Source organism: Bipolaris maydis (assembly GCF_028858645.1).
Source record: "Bipolaris maydis strain C4 unplaced genomic scaffold PSV08scaffold_1, whole genome shotgun sequence".
NCBI classification, from domain to species: domain Eukaryota; kingdom Fungi; phylum Ascomycota; class Dothideomycetes; order Pleosporales; family Pleosporaceae; genus Bipolaris; species Bipolaris maydis.
The window spans coordinates 2109196-2126479 of NW_027093857.1; the positions used below are offsets into that span (position 1 = coordinate 2109196).

The following is a 17284-nucleotide window of genomic DNA, read 5'->3' on the forward strand; positions in this document are numbered from 1 at the left end:
AAAGAAAACATTTTGAAATTCAATCATTGATACTCGACGAAACCAAAATAAAATTTAAAACTACACAACATCCACTTATACTCATAAATTGCCTCGAAACAGAGAATCGAATCCATAGGAAGTGAAAAAAAAAGGAGAAAAAAAATATAGATAGGGTATCATAATCCCATGTACACACAAACACCGCCTCCCAAACACCCAAAATGCAACTCCCGACCTTATATCACGAGACGCAAAGAATAAAACGCCCATATACCATGCATCATGCACTTGTGTAAAAAAAAAATCCCCATCATCTTTACCAATGCACTCACCACCTTCTTCTTCTTCTTCTTCTTCTTCTTCTTCTTCTTCTTTCAACCCAGTCACAACCAAGGCTTCACAAATCCCCAAGATTCAATATATCCTCCAACGTCTCATCCATATCCGCCATATCCTGGACACTGCCGCCTTGCCAATGCAACCCAACCTCGTCATCCACCATGATTGCGTCTCCGAAATCCACAGTCCATGTTTCGGGTGCAAAGGCTTGTTTGGCGTCGCCGTTGGTGTGCGCAGTGCCATTTGTCAAGGGCTTAGTAGTAGTAGTAGTAGTACAAGAAGAAGCAGAGCCATCGTAAAGGTCTTCGATGCCCTCCGTATCCAAGAAACGACTGTGCAAGATGGAGCCGGCGATAAATGGAGTTTGGCCGAGGTAGCCATCGCCGAGTTCGAGGGCGAGGCGCAAGTCTTCTGTGCATAGCGGTTTTCTTTTACGTCGCTCTTCGGCTTCGATGGGGAGTTCGCCCGCCGCACCGCGCATAAGCTCGCCCTTTTCCGCGAGCCGTTCTTCTCGTGCTTGTTTCTTTTTGAAGTCGCCCGTGCGGATGTAGCCGGGGCCGTTGCTGCACACCTTGCCGAGGAGGTTTGCGAGGGCTTCTTTGATGTACGTTTCGGTTGCGATGTTTAGGTAGTCGGGACAATCCGGCGTGTGGCCTTGGGGGAGGCCGTATTCGTAGCATATCGGGAGGAGACGGTAGGATATTGTCATGGCCGTGGGGAATTCGTGGGTTTCGACGTAGAGGGCGGACGTGTAGCGCTTGCGGATTTCGAGTTCCCAGTCTATGGAAGTGTCAGTATGCGGAGAGAGCAAATTCGTGTGCTGACGACAGAATGTCATGATACGTACTCGTCTTTGCAAATCCGCCGCCTTGGTTGCTACTGGGCCCAATGTCTAGCTGCTTCGCTCGTCTAGCATCGACATACTCCTGTACCGGTCCTGTCATGCCCACACTCAGCCCCCCCTCCAAGCCTGTACTCAACGGGCTGTCGCCCGCTGGTATGCCCTTTAATCTCTTCCTTTCCCTCCGACTGAGTTGCATAACTTCATGTTTTAGCCGCTTCTCGCTCTCATCCCCTGTCCCCTTGACCGTCCCGCTCGTCGGCTTATCGCTGCTGCTGACCCAGCTTGCAATACCAGCTTCTGGCGGATCCCGCCATATGTTCGCATAGATGGCTGTGAAGAGGGCATTATGCGCATGTTCAAGGGCGGGCGTGGTCAAGATCTTGGATAGCTTCTGGGAGAGTTCTTCCTGGTTGAGATTGCCGAGAAGAAAGAAAGAGAGGGTTTTCTTGTACACTGTCCATTCGGCGTCGCTGATAGCGCCCTTGACAGCCGCATATAGGGGCTCGACATCTATGCGCGGGCTTCGTGGCACACTGGGTTTCTTGCTGAGGTCCGTCTGGAGGGTCATGAGGTTGGGCAAGGTGCCCGAGGAGAGAGTCGGCGTCGTCGCGACATTCATCTCATTCGGCCGTATCGTACCTGCCATGATGGCGGTGGAGACGCGCCGTGGTGGCGCTCAATGCGTGGTGATGTGCGCGTTGCGAGTTGGTCGCGCAGTGGGACAGATGCGCGTGCCGACGGCCGAGATGAATACCGAGCGAGGGACAACGACAGAGAGACCTGCGCGCTTATACAAATGGATAACCCAAGTCGCAGAAGCAGCCGCTATTGTTCTCTGATGACGGTGAGATGCAGCCGGTCTTGTGCGGGGTGTGGGTTGATGGGACGGCTCGCAGTCGTGGAGAGCGTGAGGTCAGAGCTCGGTGGTCCTGCGGAGTTGACACTGAACAGCCTAACAAGGTCACCCATAAGTACATGTCAAACCCGCCGGATTCAATCTCTTCCTTCGCACACTACTTCGGAGGAAAGCGTCTACTGCACCAAATTGCACTGTTATCTGGAAACCATCATGGTGCATTATCACAATTATCTTAGACCTTATGCTGATGCTGAATGCCGCCCAAGGGGGCTTTTCTTTTCTTCCCATGTACACCATCCCATCACGAATCATCGCCAAACACATCTCCCAACTCAACCTTTCCGACACTCCATATTTCACGCTCGTCCTCAACCTCATCACTAGACAGACCGAGACCGCCTGCTCCACCCTCTGCTTCCTTCCTTTCTCTTGCTTGCCCTGCCAGCCTCATGGCAACACGCTTGAAGTAGTCTCCCATGCTACGTTGCTGACCAGGAGACAAGCTCTTGCCTGGACCAGTCATATACTTGTCGAAAACAGCACTTTCCTCGTCTACTACAGAGAAAATGCTAAGGAAGGCTGCTTCTGCTGCCAGCTTAACTGGAATAACTGGGTCGCGAACAGACGCGAATACTACTGGTACAACCAATGGAATATGCGGCCGGACGAGGTCGTTGTGTTGTCGCGAGACGGTTCGAAGCACCACAAGTGCCAACCGTCTCGTGTCAACGGGATGACCCGGCTCAATGACAGGCGCAAGAGCCTCGAAAATAGGTTTTGTATGATCGAAACTCTTGTTGCTCTTCTCCGATAGCAGGTACTTGCCCGCTGCAAGGACTGAATTGTCCGAGATGAACGGCTGTGAGTGTGCGATACCCTGGCAAATGATGGAGACAGTCTCATCAGCGAATGATTCTGTCAAGGCCTCGGGTGCATCGAGCAAGATGGCGTTGAGCGCCAGCACGGATGCTTTGTTGAAATGTGTAGTCAGAACTCGGGCCTTGAGCAGACTGGAAGCAATTTCCTCGGGCAAGCAGCTGATGAGGGCACCCAAAAGTCGAGCATTTGTAATAGCCATTGCGTCTAGACGGTGTTAGTGGGTGGTAGAACTATGTCATCAACTCTGGTCTTACCATTCGATTCATGAGTCTCAGTATCAATGAGACCCAGAATGGCATTTCGGCTCGCTTCGCTCATGTTTTTACCCGCCTTGCTCACTACTTCAAACAAGGCTTTCAGCATGGCAGTCTTGACGGCCTCATCGCTTGTCTTGGATCCCGTTACCAACTCGGCAATTAGAGGGTCGACCCTTGGTGTTAGCTTGATCAGTGTACCCAGAGCCTTAGCCGCTCGCGCTCGTAGGATATCAGAGGATGTATCTGCGAGTGATTTGGCAAACGTCCGTTGAAGTTGTGGTAGGAAAGGCTTGAGGAAGGTAGGAATCTTTCCAAGGAGATTGTTGAGCGTGAGTAGGATGGCGGCCTTGACGTCGACAGAGCGCTCTGTTACCACACGAATGAGAGGTCCAGTGATTTGGGTGACAAATGGCTGCAATGCTTTGGCGCTTGTACGGTCAATGATATCAGAAATGGCCAATGCAGACTGTGTTCGCTGCTCGACTGATCCATTCATGAGACCTTGCAGGAAAATAGGCAAGATGGCGTTGATACCCTTTGGAAGCGAGAAACCTGGAAGATCTGCACCCGCAACACCGACTTGATTGAGTGTTTGCCGAGTAGAAATGACGAGCGACTCCATCTCTTCCTTTCGCAGTCGCTTCGATGTGAGGGTGCTGAGTGCGGTCCATGCTGCCTTGACGACCTCGGGATCGCTATCATCAAAGGAAATGAGCAGCGCACGAATAAGATCGGGATAGTACCTGGAAAAGTCGACATCCGCTTCCGCGAAGAACTTGGCGAGGTGCATATCTGCACGTGCACGTCGCTTCTCATCGTCGTGCTTCGACAAAGCCAGCATGACACTCATGGCGGTATTGAGTCCATCAAACTCATCCACAGACAAGAGTACCTTGTCGAAAGATGCTTCCAGTTCTGACTTGAGATCTTCGTCCTTTAAAGCAATGATATTGTCCATGATAGTATTGAGGATATTTGGCAGTCTCCTAGACATGGCAGAGCTTGCAACTTCAGCCAGCGATGCAATGGCGCGAGCATTGAAGGCAGACATCGGGGAAGTAAGAAGCGTTGGTAGCAGATTTGGCAGGATGATGTTGGACCTTGCCTGATCTGTGAGAAGAGTGAGAAGCGCCGAAAGGGCATTCTGGGCGTCATCCTCTGATCGCAGAAGGTTGAGTAGATATGGCAAGACCTGGTCGACGGCCTTCTTGCCAAGGATCTGCTGAAGAGCATCGAAAGCATCCGCTGCAGCTTCTCGCACATCTGCATTGTGATCCACCAAAGCTGTTCGAACGACCTGGATGAGTGTCTTCTCATAGTCTTCAAGCTGTTCTGGCGAAGCAGCTGCGATGAGTTCTCGCAAAGCAATGCAGATACCCTGCTTGGTGTCGGTATCGGTAGTATGAAGACCTTCTTCCAAAGTAGGCAACAAGGTAGCCAATACACCATCTCCAGCCTTTCGAATGAGTTCTCCAAGGGCATTGCTGGCAATGACCTTCTGTTCCATGTTCGAGCTTGCCAAGCGACGGATGATGAGTTGTGTGAGCGTAGGGATAAGTTCCCGCAGGGTACGAGGACTGGCAACCAATGCCTTCCAGACGGCGACGGATGCAGTGCGCACCAGGCCCGAAGTATCGCACCTGCATATGTACAATCCAGACAAGACCTTGTTTCGCTTCTCTTCTCCGAGTACTTCGAGTAGAGACTGGCCGGCTTCTTTGGCACCCTCTTCCACCTCTTCTTCTTCCACCTTGCCACTGATACCAGTGAGGTTGAAGAGGAGGTCTCCAACAAGCTCGACAGAGCTGAGACGGATACGGTAGTTATCGTCCGCAAGACCTCTCTCCAATTCGGGTAGCAGGAGATCGATAGCCTTGGTAGCGAAATTCTTAACCAAAAGACGACCGGCCCGCAAGGCAGTTTCTCGGATTGATTCGACGTCGTCTGCAAGACCACCAAGAATTGGTGGAATAATCTTGCTGAGATAGTTGGCAAAGCTGTTTCCGAAACAGACGGGCAAGAAGATGAAGAGCGACATGAATCCTTCTCGGACTGAAGCCCTGCTGCTGGCCACGTTCTGTAGGATACTTGGAAGCGTTTCCTCCAAACGTCCAGTTCCAAGACCTGCGAGGACTTCCGAAAGTGCTTGCGCAGAACCAAGTCGATCTCCCGCACCTGTGTCGGATTTGAGTGTAGCCATAAGGCTCGGAATAAGATCGGGTAGCGCATCTTCTCCAAGCTTTTCCACGAGCGAACCAAGTGCTTTGGACGCGGTGGCACGCGTGGCCGGTACAGGGTCAACAATCGCAACGCGCAAACCAGCGACCAAAATTGGCAAATGGGAGATCAGATCTTTTCGCTCGGAAAGGTATGCCAAGCTTCCAATGATCTGGGAAGACTTTCGCTTGGTACCTGATCGATCTCCCAATCCTCGTTCCAGAATACGAACCACCAGAGCGAGAGATGGAGCATCTAGGAAATGGGCGAATTGAATCTTGATCAGTGCGTCAAGGGCATCTTCAGTGTACTTCGTAGGGTCGCTAAGAGCCTTGAGGATGATATTAACGACACTCTTGATCTCGGGGTTGCTAATGACTTCTCCAAAGCGTTGCAAGCTTCGGTTTGCTGAAGCTCTCACTTCCTTGTGACTGTCTGTCAAGACGACTGTAAGGGGCGGGATGATATCGGGCAAGCTGAGAGCTAGCTGGTTCGGGTCCAGGTAGGCCATTGCGCCCAAAGAGTCGCAGGCACCCTTCTTACTGCGCCATTGGTCCTCGTCGAGACCATCCAAGAGTATCGGGAGCACCTGCTTCACTCCAAAGGAACTGAGTGTGGAGAAGCAGGTTTTTGCTGCGTCAAGACAAGCCTCGCGGACGTCTGCGCTGGTGTCACCAAATCCAGCGAGTAATTGCGGGACGAGCTGAATGACATATGGCTCGAACAAGCGGCCCATAATCAAGGAGAGCAGCTCATAGGCTAGATAAACTCCCTGCCTCTGGTTGGGGTCCTTCTTGTTCTCACTAGCTCCCTTGAGGGTAGACATGATACGGTACTCTTTAAGCACAATCAAACCCTTTCCTCGAACGATGCCTGCAAGTCCATAAGCAGCACCGCGTCGTGAGGCATACTTCTTGGATTGTAGCAACTGCTCCATCATCTGGTTGATGTATGTCGGAAGTTCCTGCTCAGATGTGCGAACCAGAGGCGGGAGACATTGCGCGACGGCATATTGTACTGTCTCTGAAGGTGTACTAAGTGTCGACAACAACCTTTGCACGACCTTCGGAACTCGTTCATCTCCTGCAGTTAAATGACGGCCGAGTGCACCGTAAAGGATAACGACTGCTTCGTTGACCTGATCATACATTTCGGATTTGCGATCAGGTGCTTCGAGCGCGTTCTCGAAAAGTTCCATCAATGGCTCAACCTTGGTCTGCGCCTTCGCCGAGATGACTGATGTTGCTGCTTCTATCAGCTCATCTCGGACTGCGGGGCTGCGATCCCCTAGAGGGCCCTCATAGATTAAAAAGTTGAAGAACTCTGGGAGATCGTCGGGCTTGAATCCCGGAGTCATTTCCTTGAAGGTGAGCGCTATGCCATCTCTGCTCTCCCAAGGATCTCGTAGATCAACCTTTCGGGGCATACCATACTCGTCACGCTCTGGAACTCGCGGCTTGGCTTTCTCTGTGTACGACTCGCGAAGCCTCTTCAAAAGGTCGTCAAACGTCTCTGGGTATTTGGTTATGATTTCACCAACAGATCGAGCAGCAGCCCGTCTAAGCGGTTTGTCCAGTGAATCCAGATATGCTAGCATCTGTACACCCGCTTCTGGCTTCAATTCAAGATCATTCTCTTCCCAGATTGTTTTCGCAAGTTCTGCGTTTTCCGGTACATCGTCATGACAAGCAATCCAGATCTCTTCGCTAAAGGTCATGCCGTTCATGTCTAACTCAGCATCTATGGCTTGAAGAGTGGCTGTTCGGACACCGGTCTCTGGTACAATGGTTCCACGAAGCAGAGCTGTCAGTTCGTCGTTGGTAATGTTCGGAGCCAGACCACGAGCAAGATCCAAAAGACAATCCTTGATCAACTTGTAGTGTTGCTGGTACCGTTGCATTGACCACACAAGAATCTCTAACATGTTTTTGCGTGGAAGACGGGTGTCAGTGCCTGTAATCGATTAGTCCTGGCGTGACCATTTGTAATAGGAAACTCACAAGAGTTTGTATGGAATGAAAGAATTTCAATGGCAAGGATAAGCTGTTCATCAACTTCCTCAGTCGAGGGTTTGCCTATACCACCCTTTTCTAAAACTAAGAAAATGAGGGGTAAGCAGTATGCGAGAGATACAGCGTCCAATGGTCTTTGTTCGCTCAAAAAACGAATTCGGTACATTACGCGTGTTACAAGGTCTGATAGGATTAGCACATATGAGCGTATAGTCAAACGGGGCGTAATTCAACTTACCGCCAAGGTCCTCGTCCTCGTACTCTTTTGCGAGTTGTATGGAACCAATTGTGCGAAGTACAGCCACACCAACAAATGGTCTCAGTGGACCCAAACGGCTAGAAATCTTTTCAGAACAGGCGATCAAAGCAGTTGCCGGAACGTCTCCTAGGAGAAGTCCAGCGCCAGCGCGTACAGCTTGAATCAAGAGATCCACGGCCGGACCCATCCACTGATCTGCATCGGTAGGGGGGCCAGTTGCGAGGCTTTGGATGATGCCCACTCCCCGCCTCATTCTTTGCTCGATACCAGAAACTTCTTTCCTGATGGCTGATTCTTTAGCGAGCTGAGCATTAACCTTGGCCTGCTCATCCGGAGTGAGTTTCTTAGTCTGCCCCTTCTTTTGCGCCAGTTGCGCTCGGAGCTCCTCTTCCCACTTCAGAGTATCGTAGTCCTTGGTGTTCTTGTCTATCACAACCGGCGCTTTCTTGGACAAGACATCGATGTAAGCTGTGCCTTCAGGAGTACGGAAAATGGCAGCTTCGGTTGGACCGACGGCTTCCAGCTGCTTTGGATCCAGGTCTTGACTGAACTGCTTCACTACAGCGGGCAAGGCAGCATCTGGAGCAACGAAAGCCATGTCGGCGTAGGCACTATAGGCTGCCAAGCCAATAGCTGGAAATTGGTCATTGTCTTTGTTCTTCAAGGTAGGTTAGCAACGAGATATCCCAGGATTTGACAGGTGGACATACCTCTGTAGACTCATTGACAGTCCGCATGAAGTCTTGGAGATTGTTTCGAACTACATCACCAGGGTCAACGCCCATGCGAAGACACAGCTCGATCCAAGATGCTCGAGGAATGATTTCCTTTCTGGCCAAAACAACAAGGTTCATCGCTTGTTTGTGCAGAATCGAAGGCTCGATGCTTACACCATGTTTCTTTATCGTATCTGGGGGTAGACAAATACAGCCTAGAACTGCTCCAAGCTCGATAGAGCCTGTTTTGGATGCCAGTGCAGCGCTGTCCTTGTCCTCAAGCTCGTTTGACTTGTACCACGTCCATATTCCATCTATGATGATGCTGCTAATCTTCTCTGGGGATGCTTGGAGATATACTTGCGTCAGTGCTTGTTTAGCAGCCGACTTTGCTTTAGCAGATATGCTTTGCGATACGATAAGGAATATGTACGCTTGTGCCCATGAATCGCGAACATCCTTGGAGGAAGATTGAGTGACACTTGGCGCGACGGCATTCAACGCAAGTAATGCAATCGAGACATCTTCTTCGGCAGATAGTTTTGAGTACACTTTCGGGTTTAGAATGAAGGAAGGTTTGGGCTGCGTGGCGAGAGATTGTGAGATGACATCGGATTTTTTGAAGATGGATGCTAGTTTCTCATCTTTCATGTTCTGGACTCTATCAATTAGCAGGGCAGCAACGTAGTGTCCTACTGTGGCTAAGCCACTTTGGGCTGCTGGAAGTGGATTAGCATTGACGTCTTGCCAGAGCTCAACGAGCTTTGGAAGTGTGGCCTGGCAGAAGGCAAGTACATCTGGTTGGCTCTGCTGCTCTTCAGACAGGTTCCACCAAATGTCTGCTGCCCGGACGGCCCAGAGCCGCTTGACGGGAACACGCTTGTCTCCCATGCCTTTGATAAAGGCATCGGATACCGCCTTGTCGAGGGCAACGCCGTTAGCTAGACCAAAGTTCAAATGCGTTGTCATTGCTGACACTTCTGCAAGCACAGCTGGCTCACTCGCTTCCTTCAAGGCCACGGCGGCAATTCCTGCGGGAATTTTCTTGGACAGTGAGGCAGACTCGGGTAGCGCCGTAAGCATCTGAGCATGCAGGACCTTCTGATCAGCACCCGAAACCTTGCCCTGCTTGAGAGGATTCAGCACTTCGTCTGCCACTTTGTCAATCTTGTCGCTGTCCTTTGATCGTGAGGCGAGGGCCTTGAAGGTGCGCAGGGCGCCAGCTCGAATCACCGGGTTGGTAGACTTGACGTTGGCCAGCAGCGGCTTCAGCATGTTGCCGAGGAGAATGTCTGAGAGGTCCATAGACTCGGGCAAGGCGAGGATCATGGGCGAGACAATGTCGTTGAGCACCACTTCAGGTGCTCTCAGAAGGGCCTTTTCAATGGGTTGGAAGACATTGGTGCGCAGTTCGTCGAGAGAAGGGAATGTGTCAAAGAAGTCGTGCAGGGCATTGGAGATGTGGTGTGGAAGTTGGCTTCTCGAGCCGATAATCTCTCTCGTGTAGAAGGCATAGTAGTCCTGCTTGTGATTTTCAAGGAGCGGCTTGACGCTTGGCAGGCGGGAAGAGACGCCTGCGATGACGCCGAGGAAGACGGCATTTCCAGCCGTGGGAGCGGAGCCCTTTGCGGTGAGGGTGGTGACGAGTTTGGAGAGAGCGTCTTGGGCGATTGCCTCAGAGCGGAAGACAGCGCGCAGAGCCCGACGGGTCGAGACGAGGGCAGAGTGTGCGAGGCGGCCTGCCCGGCGATCGCTGCCTGTGCCTACACACAACTCTATTGCGCGGGCATTGGCGAGGGCGACGTTCAGTCCGTGGGTTGCCCATGCATCGGCCGACTTTGCGAGTTGCAGAAGCAGCACCGAGCACCAGTCATTGAGCACAAAGGCATTGGAGTGGGCAATGGCTTTCTTCGCACACTCTTGCTGCAGGAACTTGACGATGGGCGGCAGCACCTTTGTTCCGTGTGGGCCCGTCACCAGCGACCTGAGGACGCCTTCGACGGCGCGGCGGGATTCGCGGTCCTCGTATAGCGGGTATGTCTCGAAAAGTGTTTCTAGGAGCGCCTGCAGGTCGGCAGTCACCAGCGCTGCTGGACACGACGGGGTCTCGTCAGTCTATGGCTGGTCGTATACATGCACACACACATGCATATACATGTGTGCGTGCGGATGGGTGCATTGGGGCGTCCAGGCACTCACAGTCATCTGCGACCTGTTGCTGCAGGCCCGACAGCTCGTGGATGCGGCGCTTGGTGGAGCTCGTGATGAGTTTCTGCCACAGCCTGTCGCGGTCCAGGGCCTGGGCTTCAGCATCCCCGTTCACAGCCATGTCGTCCAGTCCATACGCAAAGGCCAGATGCGGATGCGGGGAGGTCGGCGGGGTGGGTGGTGAGGAGCAACAATCGCGAAATGATAATGCCAAGAGTTCTCGTCTAAGGATTTGCCCACTTGCGACCGACTACGCAGCGCCATGACATCGTTGCTCGGCGCTCAGTGCGCACTGCTTGCCATCACCAAACCCCCACTGGCCTCGTCTCTGCCGCCTGCCGCCTAGCTGCTGCTTCTCCACCAACTGAGCGCCCTGATGCGTCCCGTCTGTACCTCAGCCCTGCCCAATCTTGATCTCACTCGGGATCAGGCTCCGAGGTATTCTATACGGCAGCCCGCTTGAACTACATCCCTGCCCCTCACCTTACTTAGCACCCCCCGGATCGTATCAATTAGCCAAAAAGAGAAAAGACGAGATTCGCCCCAGCCCTTCCCATGGCCAAAAAGAAGAAGCCAGCCGGTAATCCTGCACGCGGCTTTGCAACCACGTCTGTCGCCAGCAAACCCAAGCCCGAGAGGTCTGCTGCTGACGCCCCGGCCAAACAAGTTTCCCAAGTGCAGTCAAAAGAAAGCCAAGCAGCACCAGAGCCGGCATCTCAGGCACCCCAGCAGGCTGCATTACCAAAAGAGGAAGTTGCACAAACCCCCGAGGAGCTCGAGGCCCAACTCGAGCGCGATGAGCTTCAATTGTTAGTTGAAAAACATGCTGCCAAAGCCCGCCGGGAATCCAGTCGCCATGTTACACGCTTCCAGACCGACCGTAGGCTTTTGCGCAGCCAGTCTCACTCTATTGCTGTTCATGAATGGCTGCCCGGAGAGATCCTAGACAGCATCATACTTTTAGCACAGGCCGAGTCCAATGATTCAAATAGGAGACAGGGCCAACAGTCTTTCCTGAAAATTTTGACCGAAGAAGACGCTATTTTCAAGCTATGGACGCTTGATTTGACCCTCCGTGAACTCGGCTTCTCGGACAATCACATCGAACCTGTCCTAACATGGCTCTGTGCCAATGCTGCTGGCGTCGATGCATCTTCTGCCATATGGGGCTTTCAAGAAGCCTTGGAATGGCTTGCACTCGACCAGTGTGAAGATTTCAATTTTTCCTATGAAGAGTCACCCCCCAAGCGCGCAGCTCTCGACGCTCCTCCTCCTTCGCGACCTGGTGAGTCGTCCACCTTCTTGTAAACTTTAGTGCGTCTCGCTAACCAAAAATAGTTACACCACCCCGTGAACCACTGGCAAAGACCGCAGCCACACCAGCAGCCTCAACGCCCGCAAAAGCCAATGGATCTACTACGCCTGCCGAAAATGACCAAAGTGATGTTCATGTCAGCGATATCGACAGTGATATTGACGAGGAGGACCTCATCCCCACATATCTCAAGATCAAAAGCAAACTTTACGAAATTGACCCGCAGCTCGTAGAAACAAACACACGAAAGTCACAGAAGGGTGCCAAATCGAAAAAGTCCGAGCCTGTTCCTCCCCAGACACCAGCCGTTCGAAAGTTACTCTCTCAGTTGCAACAGCTGAAGTCGGATTCCCTATTTGATGAAGATGAAGCAGAGACACAGTGGCCAGCCAGGCGAAATCAGATCGCCAAGAATCAAGCCGAAAAACGTCAGCGAAACGGCATACCGCCCCAGGTTCCACAGGAACAGAAAGAAAACGATGAAATCCAACCTCCAAAACCCACTGAAGCTGAAGTGCCCGCAACTGAAGCACCCCCAGCTGCTAGTCAAGATGAGGAGGATATGGATTTACTCGGTGAAATGTTCTCTGCAGTTCCTGAATCGCCACCGAAATTGGAAAATACACCCAACGGCGCAGGTTCTGCTCATGTGACTATACGCGACTTTGGAAAGGCAAGCGGGGTATCTCCCCGCAAATTGCTCGAAGAGGCGGTTCGCTCAAGGTATGCAACAAATGACCTCCGGTTTGAGTGTATCAGCTAAGCATCGTTAGGGACTCTGGTGCGAGTTTGTCGTATGCAGTCATCTCACCTACCGAGTACACTTGCCGGCATTCACTCACTATTACTTGGTCGAAGGATGTCGATATTGAATATGACACAGAAGTTGCTGGAGTAACTACGACTCCTTATAGAGGGCAAATTACATTCGCGGCTATCGACCTCGCAACCGTGTCCGCTGAGCAAAGTGAGAGCTACATCTCAGTCGTTGCACTCTTCTCCATCTCTGTTGCCTCGCCAAAGGACGAAAAGGTTCATCTGCGACTGCCACCGAACTGGAGAGAACTTTATAGAGAATTTCTCGAAAGTCGAAAAACACGTCTTGATGCCGCCGATCGTGACGCCATAAAGCGCTACCGTTCATTCGTTCAGGATCAAGTTGAGAATGAAGAATCAGATGGCGTTGTTTTCACGAATCGCTTCAAGATGCGCAACCAGGCCGCCACAGGCTCTAGTGCATCAAACTCGGGGTATAACACGCCAATACGCCAACACGAAAGTCTAAGAGAGCTATGGGTTGCCAAAGTCTCTACTCCTTCATATCAACACATGCTTGTCGCCCGATCAAATCTTCCGGTCTTTGGTTTCAAGGAGTCGATTCTGTCGACGGTGGACAAGAACCAAGTCACTATAATTTGCGGTGAGACTGGGTGTGGAAAGAGTACGCAAATTCCGGCCTTCGTTCTCGAGCACGAGCTTGCACAGGGCAAGGCATGTAAAGTATACTGCACTGAGCCCAGACGAATCTCCGCTATTTCGCTTGCGCAACGCGTGAGTGAGGAGCTGGGCGAGGGACCGAAAGATCTTGGGACTATGCGCTCACTTGTCGGTTACGCAATCCGACTTGAGTCCAAGATGTCATCACAGACTCGTCTAGTGTACGCAACTGTAGGTGTTGTACTGCGTATGTTGGAGTCTTCGGGATCTTTACAAGAGGTTACGCATTTGATCATTGACGAGGTCCACGAAAGGTCCATTGACACGGACTTTCTCTTGGTTATTCTACGGTCGCTGATGGTGCGTCGGCCTGAATTGAAAGTGATTTTGATGAGTGCTACCGTTGATGCCGCCAAATTCTCACGATACCTCAATGACGCACCGATCTTGACTGTGCCTGGTCGCACCTTTCCAGTGCAGACAAGGTACCTTGAGGATGCTATTGAGCTGACGCATTATACGGGGGCATCCGAGCAGAACACGAACACTACTACCAGCGACAACGACGAGGATGATGAAGTCACAAGTGACAAATCTGGCATTCCTAGCAAACTCCCTGGTTACAGCGCTGCAACGCGCAATGTGCTCTCCAACTACGACGAATACGCCATTGACTACGATTTGATTACCCGACTTGTTGAAACCGTTGCCTACGATCCGCAACTGAGCCGCTTTAGCAGCGCCATTCTTGTTTTTCTTCCAGGTATTGCCGAAATCCGCCAACTGAACGATATTCTGGCGGGCCACCCTTCGTTCAAAGCCGATTGGTATGTGTATCCGTTGCACTCTACAATCTCAAGCGAGGACCAGCAAGCTGCATTTTTGATTCCTCCACCGGGCGTGCGCAAGATTGTGCTCGCGACGAACATTGCAGAAACTGGAGTAACAATCCCGGACATTACCTGTGTCATCGACGTTGGCAAGCACAAAGAGATGAGGTTTGACGAACGAAGGCAACTCTCACGTCTGACGCAGTCTTTCATCTCAAGAGCCAACGCGAAGCAGCGCCGTGGCCGTGCAGGCCGTGTCCAGGAGGGATTATGCTTCCACCTGTTTACGAAATACCGTCACGATAACCTGATGGCTGAACAACAAACGCCAGAGATGCTGAGGCTGTCACTGCAAGATCTGGTCATGCGTGTCAAGATTTGCAAGCTGGGAGATATTGAGGCAACACTTGCTCAGGCGCTCGACCCACCCTTGTCCAAGAACATCCGGCGTGCCATTGATGCACTTGTGGAGGTTGACGCTCTCACATCAAGTGAAGAGCTCACGCCACTTGGTCGCCAAATTGCAAAGCTGCCACTGGACGCGCACCTGGGCAAGCTCGTATTGCTAGCTTGTACATTTGGCTGTGTCGACGTTGCTATCACTATCGCTGCCATTCTCTCTTCCAAGTCTCCCTTCGTAACACCTTTCGGCGCAAAGCAGCGCGCTGATATAGCACGCCTTGGTTTCAAGAAAGGCGACTCGGACCTACTGACAACCTACAATGCCTACAAGGCATGGAAATCCGTATGCATAACTGCCGGCCGATCAGAGATGCAATTCTGCCACAAAAACTTCTTGAGCGCCCAGAACCTAGGCAACGTCGAGGATCTCAAAGCACAGCTTCTCTCATCGCTCGTAGAAGCAGGCTTCGTGCAACTGACGCCAGATGAACGCCGAGCCCTAAACCGCTACAGAAGCACACCGCGCCACCGTGTATTCGTCGATGTACCAGCCCAATACGACACCTACTCTGATAACGACCTCCTCGTCAACTCAGTCATTGCAACAGCCTTCTACCCCAAGATGCTAACACGCGAGGGCAAAGGATGGCGCAATATATCCAACAACCAGACCGTCAGCCTCGCACCCACATCCGTCAATAAGGGATCGTCAACTGTACATTTCCTGTCCTACTACCACATCATGCAGTCCAGCAACAAATTCTACAACGCTCACTCGACATCGATTGCGTACCCCTTCGCTATGGTCCTCATGGTCGCTGCGGATCTCGACTTCAAACTGCACGCCGGCGTGATTAGTCTACCAGGCAACGTAGTCCGGTTCTCGGTTAGAGAGTGGCGCGCAGCCGTAGGCCTGAAGGTGCTAAGGCGCAGGGTCAAGGAGATCTTGGCGAATAGCTGGAAGAATCCTGCGCGCCAGTTGAGTCATCGCGAGCAAGAGTGGTTGGGCCTGTTTTTCGGCATTTTCGAGCAAAAGTTTGAAAAGGAAGAGAGGATTAGGGAAAAGGCTGCGGGAAAGGCCAAGTAGAAGAGAACTCTAGACAGAAAAAAGTATTTGTCAATTGGCAATGAAATTTTTTTTTAAACTTCACCAGGATGTTTGATATTTGTATATGTGTTTTGCGTGAATGAGGCTCAATTGGCCCAAAAAAGGGTATGTATGTAAAGAGGAAGTTTCTGCTTGCTGTTTCATACAGATGGCTTCTCAAACTCGGCCTTGCCATCCTTGATGGTGGCGTATCTCACCGTTCCAGATGCATCAGTATTTGGTATGGGTGCCTTTGTGCCTTGTTCGCCAATGGACTTGATTTCCTCTTTGATCTTCCTCGTCACGGCGTCTTCAACCGCGCCTGGCGGACTATCGGCAATCTCATCGACGTCTCGAAGTGTGAGAACGTCACTGATGCGTGAAGTACGCGACTGGACGAGCATGGTGGTTGGGCCCTCAAAGCGGAGGAAGAGCTGGGCAATGTCAGTCAGATATGTGCAGTAAATAGTGTAGGTCATGTGTTCAGCGTACCCTGTCTCCCCAGACTGTCCTCCGCATCCATGTCTTGAGGGTGTGGTATGTGGTGGCTAGCGCACGCCATGTAGCCGTCTTGCTCATTGTTCGGAAGAACTGTGTGTTCTGGACCAGCGACCCGAAGCCCAGGTCTGGGACTTGGAATCGCACATTGGAGGATTTGAAGCGGAAGGGGACGGGTGGGGTGTTGGAGGCTGTGTATGCTACCACGTTGCTGGGTAGTGGGGTTAGTCAAAGATGGGTAATTGGTCGTTGCTCAGGACAGAGAGGGGCGTACCTAGGGTGGGCTACGTAGCTCTCGCCAGCCTTGACGTGGACCTGGTAAATCTGGCCGTTTCCTGTCAGTGCGAGCAGACCTCGACCTGTGATGTATGTGTTTCCCCAATGTGCCAGGCCGAGCTTGACATTGTATTGCGGCTTCAGCTTCAAGGTGAGGCCAGTCCACGCAAGCAGCGCCTGCCTTTGGCTGATGATCCAGTCATCCCTTCCGTCCAGGTTTACAGAGACAATGCTCGATATGGGCGTCTTGGTGGAGATAAGTGCTGTGACGGGGCTGGTCGACAACACTTTTTGATAGAGGAATGGAATGCCGACGGGCGCGCGCTGGAAAGGCTCGAGGACAGACAGAGTAGACAGGGTGTTTTCCGACTTGCCGCTGAGGCCGACGAGGGTGCCGCGACGGGTGTAGAGCGTCTGGGAGGCCGAGAGGGAGACGGAGAGGAGGGAGAAGGGCGTGCCGATGACGTCGAAGCGGGCGTCTGGGCAGGCCGAGTATTTTAGCAGGGTCGCCTCGCTAAGGCCACAGAGAAATGCATACCGGGCGTGTGCATGGGCGTGGCGGTGCCCTCAACACTGACTGCCTGCTGCAGGCTTGGTTCTGGCGACGGGCTGGTGGCCGAGATGTTGATGCATCGCGCCGCAATTGATGGGCGGGCAGCGGGTGCGCATGTGCGGGCCAGGTTCACCCAGGGCGAGGCAGCCGATCGTAACATGGCTGTGCCGGGCAATTGGCGTGTATGTGGTGGTGTCGAGATGGGTTGTTGGAGGTGCAGTAGTAGTAGCCGCAATGGCCGTGATTATTATTATTAGCAGTATCGGCCGGAATTAATTATTAGTCGTTATGATGCAAGCTCGCCCGCCCGCCCG

The 17284-nt window shown here is 52.2% G+C and overlaps 4 protein-coding genes across 4 annotated transcripts; 1 reads left to right on the plus strand and 3 right to left on the minus strand.

The window, feature by feature from the left end:
* Positions 1 to 359: 359 nt before the first annotated feature.
* On the minus strand, positions 360 to 1811 carry PSV08DRAFT_213939 (transcriptional regulator of RNA polII, SAGA, subunit-domain-containing protein; the record flags this gene model as incomplete). The annotated part of the gene is made up of 2 exons (XM_014218551.2): positions 360 to 1101; positions 1169 to 1811. 2 exons carry the CDS (start codon positions 1809 to 1811, stop codon positions 380 to 382), a joined length of 1365 nt encoding a protein of 454 aa, XP_014074026.1. The 3' UTR covers positions 360 to 379.
* A 412-nt stretch (positions 1812 to 2223) lies between these two features.
* Positions 2224 to 10693, minus strand: PSV08DRAFT_193212 (armadillo-type protein; the record flags this gene model as incomplete). Its single annotated transcript, XM_014218550.2, has 6 exons — positions 2224 to 3107; positions 3158 to 7330; positions 7378 to 7572; positions 7628 to 8306; positions 8359 to 10451; positions 10564 to 10693. The coding sequence occupies 6 exons, from the start codon at positions 10691 to 10693 to the stop codon at positions 2326 to 2328; spliced, it is 8052 nt and encodes a 2683-aa protein (XP_014074025.1). The 3' UTR covers positions 2224 to 2325.
* A 434-nt stretch (positions 10694 to 11127) lies between these two features.
* PSV08DRAFT_193216 (P-loop containing nucleoside triphosphate hydrolase protein) lies at positions 11128 to 15703 on the plus strand (the record flags this gene model as incomplete). Its single annotated transcript, XM_066091990.1, has 3 exons — positions 11128 to 11857; positions 11911 to 12610; positions 12661 to 15703. 3 exons carry the CDS (start codon positions 11128 to 11130, stop codon positions 15641 to 15643), a joined length of 4413 nt encoding a protein of 1470 aa, XP_065949990.1. The 3' UTR covers positions 15644 to 15703.
* Positions 15660 to 17180, minus strand: PSV08DRAFT_257837 (mitochondrial biogenesis AIM24-domain-containing protein). Its single transcript, XM_014218548.1, has 4 exons — positions 16956 to 17180; positions 16416 to 16896; positions 16136 to 16352; positions 15660 to 16077 (listed from the first exon to the last, which is right to left on the minus strand). The coding sequence occupies exons 1-4, from the start codon at positions 17128 to 17130 to the stop codon at positions 15805 to 15807; spliced, it is 1146 nt and encodes a 381-aa protein (XP_014074023.1). The 5' UTR covers positions 17131 to 17180; the 3' UTR covers positions 15660 to 15804.
* Positions 17181 to 17284: the final 104 nt, after the last annotated feature.